At 44.0% G+C, this 13542-nt stretch overlaps 1 protein-coding gene across 3 annotated transcripts in view; it reads right to left on the bottom strand.

Annotated features, from left to right (window-relative positions):
- Positions 1-13542, bottom strand: part of MTUS2 (microtubule associated scaffold protein 2) — a 317696-nt gene that overhangs the window by 153592 nt on the left and 150562 nt on the right. For all 3 annotated transcript variants that reach the window (XM_027116582.1, XM_027116584.1, XM_027116583.1), the window contains one exon: positions 3259-3420. In XM_027116582.1, coding sequence (XP_026972383.1) covers positions 3259-3420 — 162 coding nt within the window. The remainder of the gene's footprint in view (positions 1-3258; positions 3421-13542) is intronic.

Genomic DNA, 13542 nt, shown 5'->3' on the forward strand with positions numbered 1-13542 from the left:
ATTTCAAAAAAAGTTTCTTAGCATCAACCAAAGTGACTAGTTTTTATCTTATTTTGTATCATTATGACCTCATGGATACACATATATTTTGATTTGATGAATATTATTCTACTGCAATTATGAATCTTATTGATATTCAATCTCTTCCTCCCTCCCTCCCCCTCCCCGTCCCCCTCCCCTTCCCCCTCTCCCTCTCTCTCTCTCTCTCTCTCTCTCTTTCTTTCGTCCAGTAGGAGCTTATTCAGTCTGACTCTTGAGTTGATAGAATCCTAGTAGTCTTTGAATTCCTCTTGGCTGTCTGTTCTGGGGTCTACAGTTCCTGCCCTAGACCTGGAACCAGCCATTTCTTCAAAGACCCTTATCTCCTGTTAATGCAAAATGTATTGAGAGATCACAGTCTGGGCACTGGGGGTACTCTATGCTATTGGTCTAGTCACTGTTTATAACTTTTCAGTGGACAGAGCTGGCAATACTTTTTTTTTTTTTGCGGTACACGGGCCTCTCACTGTTGTGGCCTCTCCCGTTGCGGAGCACAGGCTCCGGACGCGCAGGCTCAGCGGCCATGGCTCAGGGGCCCAGCCGCTCCGCGGCATGTGGGATCCTCCCGGACCAGGGCACGAACCCGTGTCCCCTGCATCGGCAGGCAGACTCCCAACCACTGCGCCACCAGGGAAGCCCGGCAATACTGTTTAATGATAAATTTCAGATAAGTTCATACTTTATCCCATAATGCCCATATCCTATTTTTCCCATAATACACACATTCAGAATAACAGCAGATTTGGAATCGCAATAGCCACGCTACCACCAATAATGTAATTACTAAAAACAGTTTAAGATTTTTTTTGCAATTCTTTTTGAACATAGAGTACATACTATTAGAGTGGAACAACCAGATTACTCTTTTCAAGCACTTGGAATAAGTCTTCTTATTCCATGGATGTATGACAGTCCATTCAGCTGGTCCCCTGTGGATGGACAGCTGAGTTGTTTCAGTATTTTGCCATTTCAAATAGCACTGCAATGAATCACTTTGTGCATTCTGCTTTTGCCAGTCTACCTTTGGGAAAGATTTCTGGAGGTGGGACTGCTAAGTCAAAGAAGAAATGCACATGTGATTTTATTATTAGACATTGCCCATTTCCTTTCATAGGAGTTGAGCTATTTTATATTCCAGCCAGTACACGTACGAGAATGCCTCTTTTCCTGCAGATTCACGACAGTGTATGTTTTCAAACATCTGGATGTTTGCCCATCTCACAGGTAAGATACTATAGTCTATTGTAGTTTTACTTTATGTCTTTCTTATTATGAGCGATGCTGATTCTCTTTTCATATGGCTAGGAGCTATGTGCATTTCTTTTTCTAAGAACTGTCTGTTCAAATTCCTAGTCCATTTTTCTGTAACAGTGGTTTCACAAGTGTGATCTCTAGACCAGCAGGATATGCAGCACCACCTGGGAATCATTAGAAATGTAAATTCTCAGGCCCCACCTCAGACCTACTAATGAGATGCTAGGATGAGGCCCAGTAATCAGTGGTTTAACAACCACTTCAGGTGATTCTGATGCACTAAAATTTGACAAACGCTGGTCTATAGGATTGATTCAACAACTGTATTTTAACTCAGTGCAGGCTTGTCTAGTTATTTTCTATTTAAACCAAGGCCAAACCGTTAAACTGGAACCAAGAGTCAAAGGCCGTGTGACATTCATTCATTGATTCGTTGATGTATCAATGAATTAACAAACAGATGCTAAGTAGCCACTGCGTGTCAGTCACTGGGGACACTGCAGCAGTGGGGATACTGTGCTCAATAAAATGGACAAGTCACTGTCCCCAGGAGCTTCTCCTCCACTGAGGAAGAGCAAAACCAAACAAGTCAATTTAAGCCTTACCAAAGGGGATTACAAGGTGGTACTCCATTGAAGGGCAAGTGGTCAGGGAAATGCAAATTTAAAATAACACTTCCACCAAATGGACAAAAAAATTTAAAAATGCTATCTATTCTTAGCAGGGATATGGGTGGAAAGGTGAAGCACTGCAGCCTCTTTGAAAAGGAATCTAATCATATCTATTAATGCATCAAACACAGCCATCCCACGGCTGGGGATCAATCCTGTAGAAAGAATGCCACCAAGGACACGTACTGCAGCATTGTTTATAGCAGCAAACACCAGTTTACAAAGTGAATGTCCACCAGTGGGGGAATGGTTCAATAGATCATGGTATATCCACACCAGGCAGCCATTGAAAAATGAGCCATACACTGACTTGAGGGCAGCTCTATGACATACTTTGAGTAAGGAAAGTAACATGTAGAAAAATGGGTACAATCCAATCTCACTTTTAGGAACTCACGCAAGCCCATCTGCGTGTGTATGTATATGCACTGGTACATGAGTATAAGAGCACAGAAGAATAACCTGGAGCAATGAATAGCCACAGGGGTGAGCCATCTACCGCGGATTCAGGCTCAACATCCAAGCTTCCTTCCTCTTAGTGTGTCTTCCTACGGCGCAGAAGATGGAAGCTAAGCCACGTGCCACGTGCTTGGACATCCCGCGGGCAAACGTGTACGCTTGCGATCTGGGAGGAGGAGGCGGGGCGGGGGCCGCACCGGGCTGCTGACCAGCACCTTCGTTTGTCACACCTTTGCGTCAGCTGAATTCCCTGTGTCCCTCACTAGCTTCCTGGGTGTGGAGGCGCAGGGCTCGGGGCATTGGCTTTGCGGGTCCGGATAGAGCAGGCACGGTGTGAGCTCGGGAGCAAGGCTTTCTGCGGTAGCTGCTGATCCCTGTATCCCAGCACGGGTGGTGCGGGCCTGGGACCAGCAGGGGGATGGAGCCCCTGAATCCCTGTAGAGGCAGCAGTTGCCCCCAGGGATCAGGGACCCACTCCCGGGGGCACAGTCTGCATCTCACTCCTACTGGCCTTCCAGTGATTTCATCAGCGCCTGCTTCCCTGAACCAAATTTGCCTAAAACAGCTTGATCCTTTTTTCTTTGCAATGAAAACTGTGTGGTCTGATGGGTTACCAGTCACAGAGAGGAGTGAGAGGGAGTTGTGAGAATTTGAACATAGGAATATATGAAAGTGCCTTGAAAATTGTGGTAGTTATTATTATTATTAATTTTAAATGCCATCTGAAACTCATCTGTCATCCCATCTAAACAACTGATTTACCCAAGGACTTTCAAAAGACTTTAATGCAGAAGAGGCTCTCCACTGCGGAGCTTCTCCACAGCGCAAGTCTTACCCGCCGGTGTGGTCGTGGATTTTGGCGCTGGAAGCAAACTCCTGCGAGGTGTTGTCACACTGGAGGATGCTGGAGGGGCCACCCGGGCAGCCCCTTTGGGTGTGTCTTTGGAAGGCAGAGCTGCCTTCAGAGCCGGCTGGTCTTCAGTCCCAAAGGTTGAACCTGTGGAAGCATACAAGTTCATGAAAAATGGATGGACCCCCTTGCCGTGTGCCATTGTCGACCATCCTACCGCTGCCACCTGCTTTAGAACCTGACCCGACTCCTAGTGAGTGGCCTTGAAAAGCATTTCTCTGGGACCAGATGTGGGAAAGAGCTCCGTTCAGCCGCCGCAGGGGAGTCTGTCATCCAAATCCCCCTGCCAGGGCCTCCACCAAGGCCACGAGCAGCCTCACTTCTCTGAAGATTTCACACACGTGCTCACACACACACAATCTGCTTGTGTGGATGTGGAGCTGCAGACACACACGGCAAGCATTTATTTTGTGACTCACAGAGGATGAGCAACAGTGAGAAACAGTGTGAGTGACCCAGGGGAGACGAGAGTAAGAATGCACATGTGCACCACTGGTCCAGGAAGTGTGTTCGGCGCGCCCTGAAACCCAGCTGATTTTACCTTGAGAAGAGGAGGCTTGGGATGAAGGTAGACGGGTGAGAATATGGAGACAGAGAATCCCTTTGAAACTTATGAAGCTTTCTGTCTGAAAAGCTGAGGCCTCATCAAACTAAGAGGACCTTGCATCAGAGTCCAGTTTACTGCGAAGGCAGATATTTATTCATCATTTCGGTTTCCTATTCAACACAGAACAGGCTCTGCGTCTATAGGACAGCTTGTTCACAATGGACTGCTCTGAAGATAGGGCATCCTGGGATTTGTGTCAGATTTAAATGCCCGGAATGGCCGTGGTCTAATTTTTTCCTCTATATCTTTTCAAACCTATTATGGTTTATACATTTGTAATCTCTTAAAGACAATGACACCACCATCTATTCCTATTAAAGGATAAATCTTCTAAATGTACCTCTGGGTACAGCTGCAAGGACTAATCTACTAAATTAAACAGAGTCTGAATATACTGAGATTACCGCTTGTTGGGGATAAAACTATCCAGTTAGGAACGTGACCATCTACTGTGGAAAACAGGCAATGACAGGTGGAAGAAGTATACAGAATTTTAGTGAAAGATTAAATTGTTTTGTTTTCATCATTTTAAAAGGATAGTCATAACATTCTATTTAGATAGGGCCTGCATCAAAATGATAACATTATTAAGTGGCTTTAGTGTTAAAATACTCAGGAGTTTTATTCAACCCCTTAGAGTAAGAGATGGCTGCTCTCCTCCCTCTGAAAGTCTGTTTAAAATGGGTAAGATCTGTTTGGTTTCTAAAGAAAAGTGTATATAGGAAGGAAAACTAAAGAACGTGTGATTTCCTAACAGAGAACCTATGCCCTATAGTTCTTTGAAGGTCCCGTGCAAGGTTTTAAATAGTTTTAAACAGGGCTAGGAGAATGCATTTGCTCCACACAAACAGAATAAAAATGATGAAACTCCGCTGAAAGGATGTACACTGTATCCTGAACTTCAGATTAAAAAGCAAGCACAGGACAGCCATATGCAGAAAAAGGAAACGACCACTATCTCACACAGTGCACAGAAATTAACTCAAAATGGATTAGAGACTTGAATGTAAGACCTGAAACCATAAAACTCCTAGAAGAAAACATAGGCAGTACACTCTTTGACATTGGTCTTAGCAATATCTTTCTAGATGTGTCTCTTCAGGCAAAGGAAGCAAAAGCAAACATAAACAAAAACTATATACAGAAAACTAAAAAGCTTCTGTATAGCAAAGGAAACCATCGACAAAATCAGGGGACAACCTGGCAAATGGGAGGAGATATTTGCAAATAATATATCTGATAATGGGTTAACATCCAAAATATATAAAGAACTCACACAACTTAACAACAACCCAAACAACCATATTAAAGAAAGGGCAGAGGAGCTGAATTTTTCCAAATAAGACATACAGATGGCCAACAGGCACATGAAAAGATGTCCAACATCACTAAATTATTAGGGAAATGCAAATTAAAACCATGAGACATCACCTCACAACTGTCAGAATGGCTGTTATCAATAAGACAAGAGGTAACAAGTGTTGGGGAGGAAGTGGAGAAAAGGGGGCCGTCAGGCACCGTTGGTGGGAGTGGAAATCGAGGCAGCTACTATGGAAGATAGTTTGGAGGTTCCTCAAAAAATTAATGATAGAACTACCATTTGATCCAGCAACTCCACTTCTGGGTATTTGTCCAAAGAAAACAAAAACACTAATCCAAAAAGATACCTGCACTCCCATGTTCACTGCAGCACTATTCACAATAACCAAGATATGGAAACAACCTAAACGCCCATCAGTGGATGAACGGACAAAGACGATGTGCTACATAAACACATACCTACACACACACCATGTAATACTACCCAGCCATAAAAAGATAAACTCTTGCCATTTGAGACAACATGGATATACCTCAAGGGGATTACGCTAAGTGAAATAAGTCAGACGAAGAAAAATACTGTATGATTTCACTCATATGTGGAATTATAAAAAGCAAACACCCCCCAAGCCAAAATAAATGAAAAAACTAAACCAACCAACCAAACACATAGATACAGAGAACAGCGGTTCCCATAGGAGAGGGCTCCGGGTTGGGGGCTGGCGGCAGGAGGGCGAAATGGGTAAAAAGGATCAACTGTATGGTGATGGATGGAAACGAAAAGTTTGGTGGTGAGCATGTTGTAGGGTATACAGAGGTAGAAATATAATGGTGCACACAGGAAACCTATATGTTATAAATCAGTGTTACCTCAACAGAAAAATAAAGTAAGCACGTGTCTGATCGAAACCTCATCAAGAAAAGGGACACCGGGCACCTGCAGAACAGTGAGTCTTAGCTTCTGAATCACAGCACAGGCTCACCAGTCCCATCCTAGGACTCAGAGAATCTCTGGGGGTTGTAGGACATTTTGAGGGGGGGTGGCAATGGCTCGGCCACTAGAAATATTTCACATGGAATTATCTAATGTTCAGCCCCCTGCTGACACACTGCCAGAATCATCTATTCACTGGAATGTGTAGTGGAAGTTGAATTGAACATAAAATCTTCCACACAGAGCCTTCTATTTAACTATTCAAGTTTCTTAAGAAGGGGAATATTCTGTATCATTTGTGGAGTTCAAATGCCCTTTTATCAAATGCTCTTGTGACTGGCATTATTCTCTTACGTGAAATTTATAATTCAGTGAACATGTCAATTTGGAGATCCGGCTGCTCTCCAGGCTGGGAAGTAATTCAACTGTTTGAAGTAGGAAGCATCAAGGAAGCTCCGTACTCCCCTCTGAGAGAGGTCTTGAATTACCGAAAAGTAAAACAGAACAAAATAATACAATACAATACAATAAAATTGAACCCTGCTCTTGTCCCTTATTGCGGGAGACAGCTTGGCAGTGAACTACCCCTCACTGAAAACCAGCTTAAGTCAGCCAGTACTTAAAGACACATGATTCAGTAAATGACAAGTACTCTGAATTTGGAAACGGCTGCTGAATTCTGTAACTGCTCGGGGACTTCACAACAATGCAGACGACATCAAACCACTGCATGGTAAGAGGAGAAAACAACCGGAAATACACCGTGCCTGTGTGAGCCGGAAAGATGCTCTGGAGGATACAGCTAGTGAGAGTGGTCCACGCATCTGATCAGTCATCCCATTCCCAACCAACCAGAACCTACTGTGTCCCGAACCATCCACATGATAAATGGTGCAGACTCGGGGGAAAGACAACCAGGCCTCCTCTCCCTCCCACCTCCCTGCTCCTCGTTTCTTCATCTGTAAGTGACGATAACGATAATTGACTCCACAGAGCTGCTGTGAGAATTAAAAGAGCTAATGCAAGTGGATTTTTAAAAAGGTGATGCAAGAGTTAGTCAAAAAAAAACAACAAACATTTAGAGTGGTGTCCGGTGCATGGTATGCTCTTATGTGTTAGTTATGAACACTTACAGGCTAGCAACACAGCAAATGAGCTTTTCATAGGAACCTGGAAAGTATTCAAGCATTAATATCAGATGTCACATCATCATCACCAAAGTATGAAGGGATTCCTCTGCTCATAATAACCAAAGGACTACAGCGTCCTGCTTCACTGCCGGATAGGGGCCATCTTTTGTAGATATCCAAATCATCATATCATTGACTTGCTATTTGGAAAGTAAGATCTCCTTCATTAGAGTGTGAGAATTTGCAAGGCCTATATTCTGCACGGTTATAGAATTCAGCTGGGTCCATTTCTATACACAAACCTGATCTCTCTACCTTTTTCTCTTCAAACTGTCAGGACAATGATGCTTGTTCAGCACCAAATCCTAGGAGAAAACCAGCTTCTTATTCTTCCTCCAGGGACAGCTCCTACAGTTCATTCCCCACATGCCTGAACACCCTGAGCTGATCAATTGAGTCTTTCAAATTTTCACTGGCGGGCCAGTGGTTGGGACTGGTATTCAAGTGGTTGGCGCTTTCACTGCCATGGCCCCGGGTTCAATCCCTGGTCGGGGAACTAAGATCCTGAAAGCCGTGTGGTGCAGAAGAAGAAAAAAACTTCATGAAGTCATGAATTTCAGACCATATTCAAAAACTAATTAAAGGGCTTCCCTGGTGGCTCAGTGATTGAGAGTCCGCCTGCCGATGCAGGGGACACGGGTTCGTGCCCCGATCTGGGAAGATTCCACATGCCGCGGAGTGGCTGAGCCCGTGAGCCATGGCCGCTGAGCCTGCGCATCCGGAGCCTGTGCTCCGCAACGGGAGAGGCCACAGCAGTGAGAGGCCCGCGTACCGCAAAAAAAAAAAAAAAAAAAAAAAAACTAATTAAAAATGAATCAAAGACATAAATGGAAGGGCTAAAATTATAAAACTCTTAGAAGAAAACTGAGATTATGGCTTCTCAGATATGACACCTAAAGCACAAGTAACTAAAGAGAAAAACAGATAAATCAGACTTCATCAAAATAAAAACATTTGTCCTTCAAATGGCACTATTAATAAAGTGCAAAGACAACTGACAGAATAGAAGAAAATATTTACAGATCATATATCTGATAAGGGTCTAGTATCCAGAATACATAAAGAATTTTATAGCTCAACAATAAAAAGACAAGTAACCCAATTAAAAATGAACGCAGGATTTGAATAGACATTTCTCCAAAGAGAGATATTGATACAAATGGCCAATAAGCACATGAAAAGATGCCAACGTCACTAGTCACTAGGGAAATGCAAATCGAAGCCTTTAAATACCACTTTCAACCCAGTAGAATGGGTATAATTAAAACACAGACAATAAGAAGTGTTGGTAGAGATGTGGAAAAATTGGAATCTTCATACATTGCTGGTGGGATTGTAATACAGAGTAGTCTCTTTGGAAAACAGTTTGACAGTTCCTCAAAATGTTAAACACAGAGCTACCATATGACCTAGCGGTACTACTCTTGGGTATATGCCCAAGAGACTTGAAAACGTATGTCCACACAAAGCCTTGTACACAAATATTCATAGCAGCATTATGCATAATAATTTAAAAGGGAGAACCGCCCAAATGTCCATCAAGAGATGAATGGTACATAAAATGTGGTTTACTCATACAACAGAATATTACTCAGCCATAACAAGGAATGAATTACTGATAGAAGCCACAACATAGATGAACCTTGAAAATGTTATGCTAAATGAAAGAAGCCAGGCATGAAAGGCGACGTATTATACAATTCCATTTATACGGAATGTGCAGAATAGACAAAGCACAGAAGCAAGAGTAGATTAGAGACTGTCAGAGGCGAGGGGGCCAGGGGAGAGAGGACTGACTGCTAATGGGTAAAGGGTTTCTTTCCAGGGGTAATGAAAATGTTCTGGCATTAGAAGTGATGGTGTATAACCTCGTGAATATACTAACAACTACCAGATTTATGCATACAAGGGTGAATCTTATGGTATTTGAATTATCTACAAAATCAATCAGTTAAAAAATTCTCATACATCAGTTTTCTTTCCTGGATCCCCTGGTCGGAACAGGTTCCTCGAATTGGGATTCAGCTCTCACCTCTCCCCTGAGAACTCCTGTTCTCACGCAGGAGTGATTATTCCTCCTTCCCATCCAGCGTCCCTGCGCTGTGGCTACAGCAGATCCCAACCCGTCCGTCCCAGGGGGCTTCTGTCTCCTGGTGGCACACTCTTGAATAACACAAAAAAGAACACCCCTGGAACCCACTACTGCATCCCATCCACTGCAGCAGAAGGACCAAGCTCCCAAGTGAGAAGGATGGCATCGCCAACTCCTTCACTTTTCTCATCTACTCCCACCAAATCAGGTGTGGGTCTCAGCGGCTCTGGTCCTACGCCACAGACAGAGGAGGCCACGTGCAAATTCAGGCCAGACAAGGCTGCACTAAAGGAATGAAAGTCCCTCACAGGACCTGAGGCACTGGGCGGAGGAAGTGTAGATTTATAGGAGCCCTGATAGCCCCCCACAAAGCGATGAGTGGGATCTACCCAACCTGCTCGAAAGGATCATTCTGACCAAGACTGCGGTCAGGATGAGACGTCAGGGTTTGTGACGCACATCCCAATGCTCTTGTTACCACTTCATTTACTGGGAAGGCCAATAACTAAGACTGAGCTTTATTAATTTTTCTTGTAAGTATACACAGAAATTTTATTTATTCTTTTTTTTAACATCTTTATTGGAGTATAATTGCTTTACAATGGTGTGTTAGTTTCTGCTGTATACCAAAGTGAATCAGCTATACATATACATACATCCCCATGTCCCCTCCCTCTTGCGTCTCTATCCCACCCCTCTAGGTGGTCACAAAGCACCGAGCTGATCTCCCTGTGCTATGCGGCTGCTTCCCACTAGCTATCTATTTTACGTTTGGTAGTGTATATATGTCCGTGCCTCTCTCTCACTTCGACCCAGCTTACCCTTCCCCCTCCCCGTGTCCTCAAGTCCATTCTCTATGTGAGACTGAACTTTAAAAGAAGAAAGAATGGCAAGGAGGAATGAACACTAACCAGACCAGGATGAGGCTCTTAAGGGGAAGGTTGCAGAAGAAAAGCAAATCAGTTATTAATACTGTGAAGGCATTACAGCCAAACTGGAAGAAGCATGTTTTCCTGATTCTGAGTATTTATCCACATTACAATGATTAAACTAGTCTCTTCACTGATTTTTTAAAACAATCCCGGGCAATCAAGTTGCATAATGTTCTGGCTGCGCGACTGCCTAATTGATGCATATTTCATTGATTTAGCAGCATTTATCACCTGGCAGCAAAATTTAGTTTAATTATTAAGATACCAACTGGATGTTTTATTTACCACCTCCTGCATATTTTAATCCAGGTGGATGCTTTATTTCTCACTAAAGAGCTAAAGTAAACCTGCTAGCTTACCATTTCGGCAAAGAAATATCTTTGTCAAAATGAAGGAGACTAAGCCTTCTCTGTGCCACGCTCTGCCCCAGGCAGGAGGCACAGGACAGACGTGGTCCTGTCTTCACAGCACTTACATTCCAGTGGGGGGACACCTGGAGCACAGACAGGGACGGACAAAATCATCTCAAACTGCGACCAATTACAAAAGAAACACAGGAGCAGGACAAACTCAAGGGTGAAAGGGGTACTTTAAGTGGAGAGGTTGGGGAAAAGGTAACGTCTAAAGGAAACATTTCTCTCAGCTGCACACTGGCCCCCGCCCTCCTTTATTCTTGATTATTAACGACCATCATTGTTCTGGAAACTCAGAATTAAAGCATCAGAATCCTCCTGACTCTCTCCCTTCTGTCGACCAGTGCAAGTCAGTGGGCTTCCATTTCCGTTACAGACTCCAAATTGAAATCCCTGTCTGCTCCTGCGGGCACCCAGGTCAGCCCCTTAGCACCTGTCGGGGACACTATGGCATGGACCCCACTCTTCCCCCGTCCTCCCCTATTCCCTCATTCAGTGAATCCGCCTCCCTATACCTCTGTGTGGTCTTCCACATAAACTCCAAACTCTTCTTTGTGGCCCTTGAATTCTTGCATTATCTGGTCCCAACGTATTTTTCCCACCTCAATTCCCACCATCACATCAAGAACCGTACAAACTCCAGGCAGGCAGGATTCTACCCTGTGAATTCCTGCCCCGCCATAAACAAGGCTACGCTTCAGAAGTATATGCTGTATGAACAAAGTACTGAGTGCAAACCTGTCCCGTGGGGTCAGTGCTTCCTTTAACAGTCAACTCTTCTTCTCAATTTCTGAGCCCAGAGACACTAAAAGCTTCACACTTTCCTCACCAGCTCCCACGAATGCAGTCACTGAGCACGGCCAAGGTGGGGCATCGGTTGCCTAAAAGGTGGGGACTGTCTATGGTAGTGCGGTGGTTTTCAAACATTTTTAAAAACAGCACACAGAAAGATAAACAGAATTTAATGGTTTGGGGGTCTTTTTGCCAAGCACCCCTCCCCCTCTCCCCAAGAGAGGGTACCATTTACCTCCTACTTTTCCTCTCTATCATTTCAGTACCTGCTTTAGTTTCATCTCACACATTCATCTCTGGGTTTCGTAAAGTTCGAGAGGATAACAGTTAAGTGGTTAAGACTGCCTGGGTTCAAGTCCTGGACAAGTTGTTCATTCTCTCTGGGCCTCATTTCTTCAACTGTAAAATGGGGATAACAGTGGTATCTACTCATTAGAGTTGTTGTATTAAAAGGGTTATTACACGTTTAGAATAAAGTGCTTACGACAGTATGAGGCACCTATAAGCCCTTAGTAAAGGCAACACTGACCTTACGCCACTAACCCAACACTGAGCCTCATTCAAAGCCCATCAGCCTTATCAGCCTATTGTCTCTTGTCTTTTCTTCCAACCACCAACATCTCATGGCTTCACATCCTTCCAAGGCAGTAACTGGAGGCTGGCTCTGAAGAGGCAGCTCTAAAGGATCATGGTTCTTCCTCTATCCACCTTTCCCCAGTAGCCTAAGTCCTAGTGAAAGAAGGAGAAACACATGGCATGCGTTTCACTACTCCCACTTCACCTAGAGTGAATGTTAACTTCTCACTAATCCAGGGCTGGCCTTAGCATCTTCCTCAACACAGTACTCCAGGAATCTGGTAAATGATTCCAGCCCTGGACCAGAGGACATCATGGCATCCTAACCATCATGGCATCCTGATTAGGATGCTGGATCACACAGCATCCTAATCAGGCAGCAGGACACACTTCTCTAGGTCAGGTACTGGGTAGAAGAGGGCTCCTCTAGGTCCACGGAAACTCTCTGGATTCCTGCTGCAGGGCCTCCCCTCCTGAGCTCTGCTGGCTGGACTTTGACAGCAAGGTCTTAAGAATAATAATAGTAATAGTGCCATATAGCAGAGTCACAGACACCACAGGCTCTGCTTAAATTCAATACCTGATGTGAAACCTTCTAGTAATATTCTCTTTAAAGAGTTAATTAATTAAGCCTCTTTTATGAAATGGCTTATTTACCCTCTGTCATTAGGTTAACCTGAGAATTATGTTCTTTTTTCAATTGTTTTTTGTTTTGTTTTGTTCTGGCTGTGCCACGCAGCATGCGGGATTTTCATTCCCCAACTAGGGATCGAACCTGTACCCCTTGCAGTGGAAGTGCAGAGCCCTAACCATTGGACCACCAGGGAATTCCCAACCTGAGAATTAAATGAGAAAACACATACAGATCACTTTGCAAAGTGCCTGGTACTCAATAAATGTTAGCTGTCATCACAAGTATCATCAGCTGTCATTCTGTCAAGTGCCCCATCTGTCCCACGTGACTCTTAATGGCACCTTGTTTTATGATATCCTGTCCCATGCAAGCCCTACGGAAATACCCTCAAGACATCCCTAACTCCACCAGATCAATAAGGGAAGCAGATTAGCTGACGCCAACACTGACAGCCATCTATCTCTACCTTCACACGTTCCCACTGCTTCAATAGGTAGTTTTCACAGTGCCCCAGGGCTAGGCATACTTTCCCAAAATTTCCTTCTTTTAACAATGATCACAATTAAATCATCACAGAGGATTAGAAAAAAAACCCCACCTTTGTTCCCCTACTCTCTACCCACCCCTCCCCATCCAGACTCTCCAGAAAAGCTTCCTCATCTCTTCCTGGAGTTCATTCTAATACATAGCAAAGAGGGTCCTCTTTTTTTTTTTATGTC

This window comes from Aethalodelphis obliquidens, unplaced genomic scaffold (assembly GCF_003676395.1).
Source record: "Aethalodelphis obliquidens isolate GAN/ISIS:26980383/991018 unplaced genomic scaffold, ASM367639v1 scaffold16, whole genome shotgun sequence".
Taxonomy (NCBI): Eukaryota; Metazoa; Chordata; class Mammalia; order Artiodactyla; family Delphinidae; genus Aethalodelphis; species Aethalodelphis obliquidens.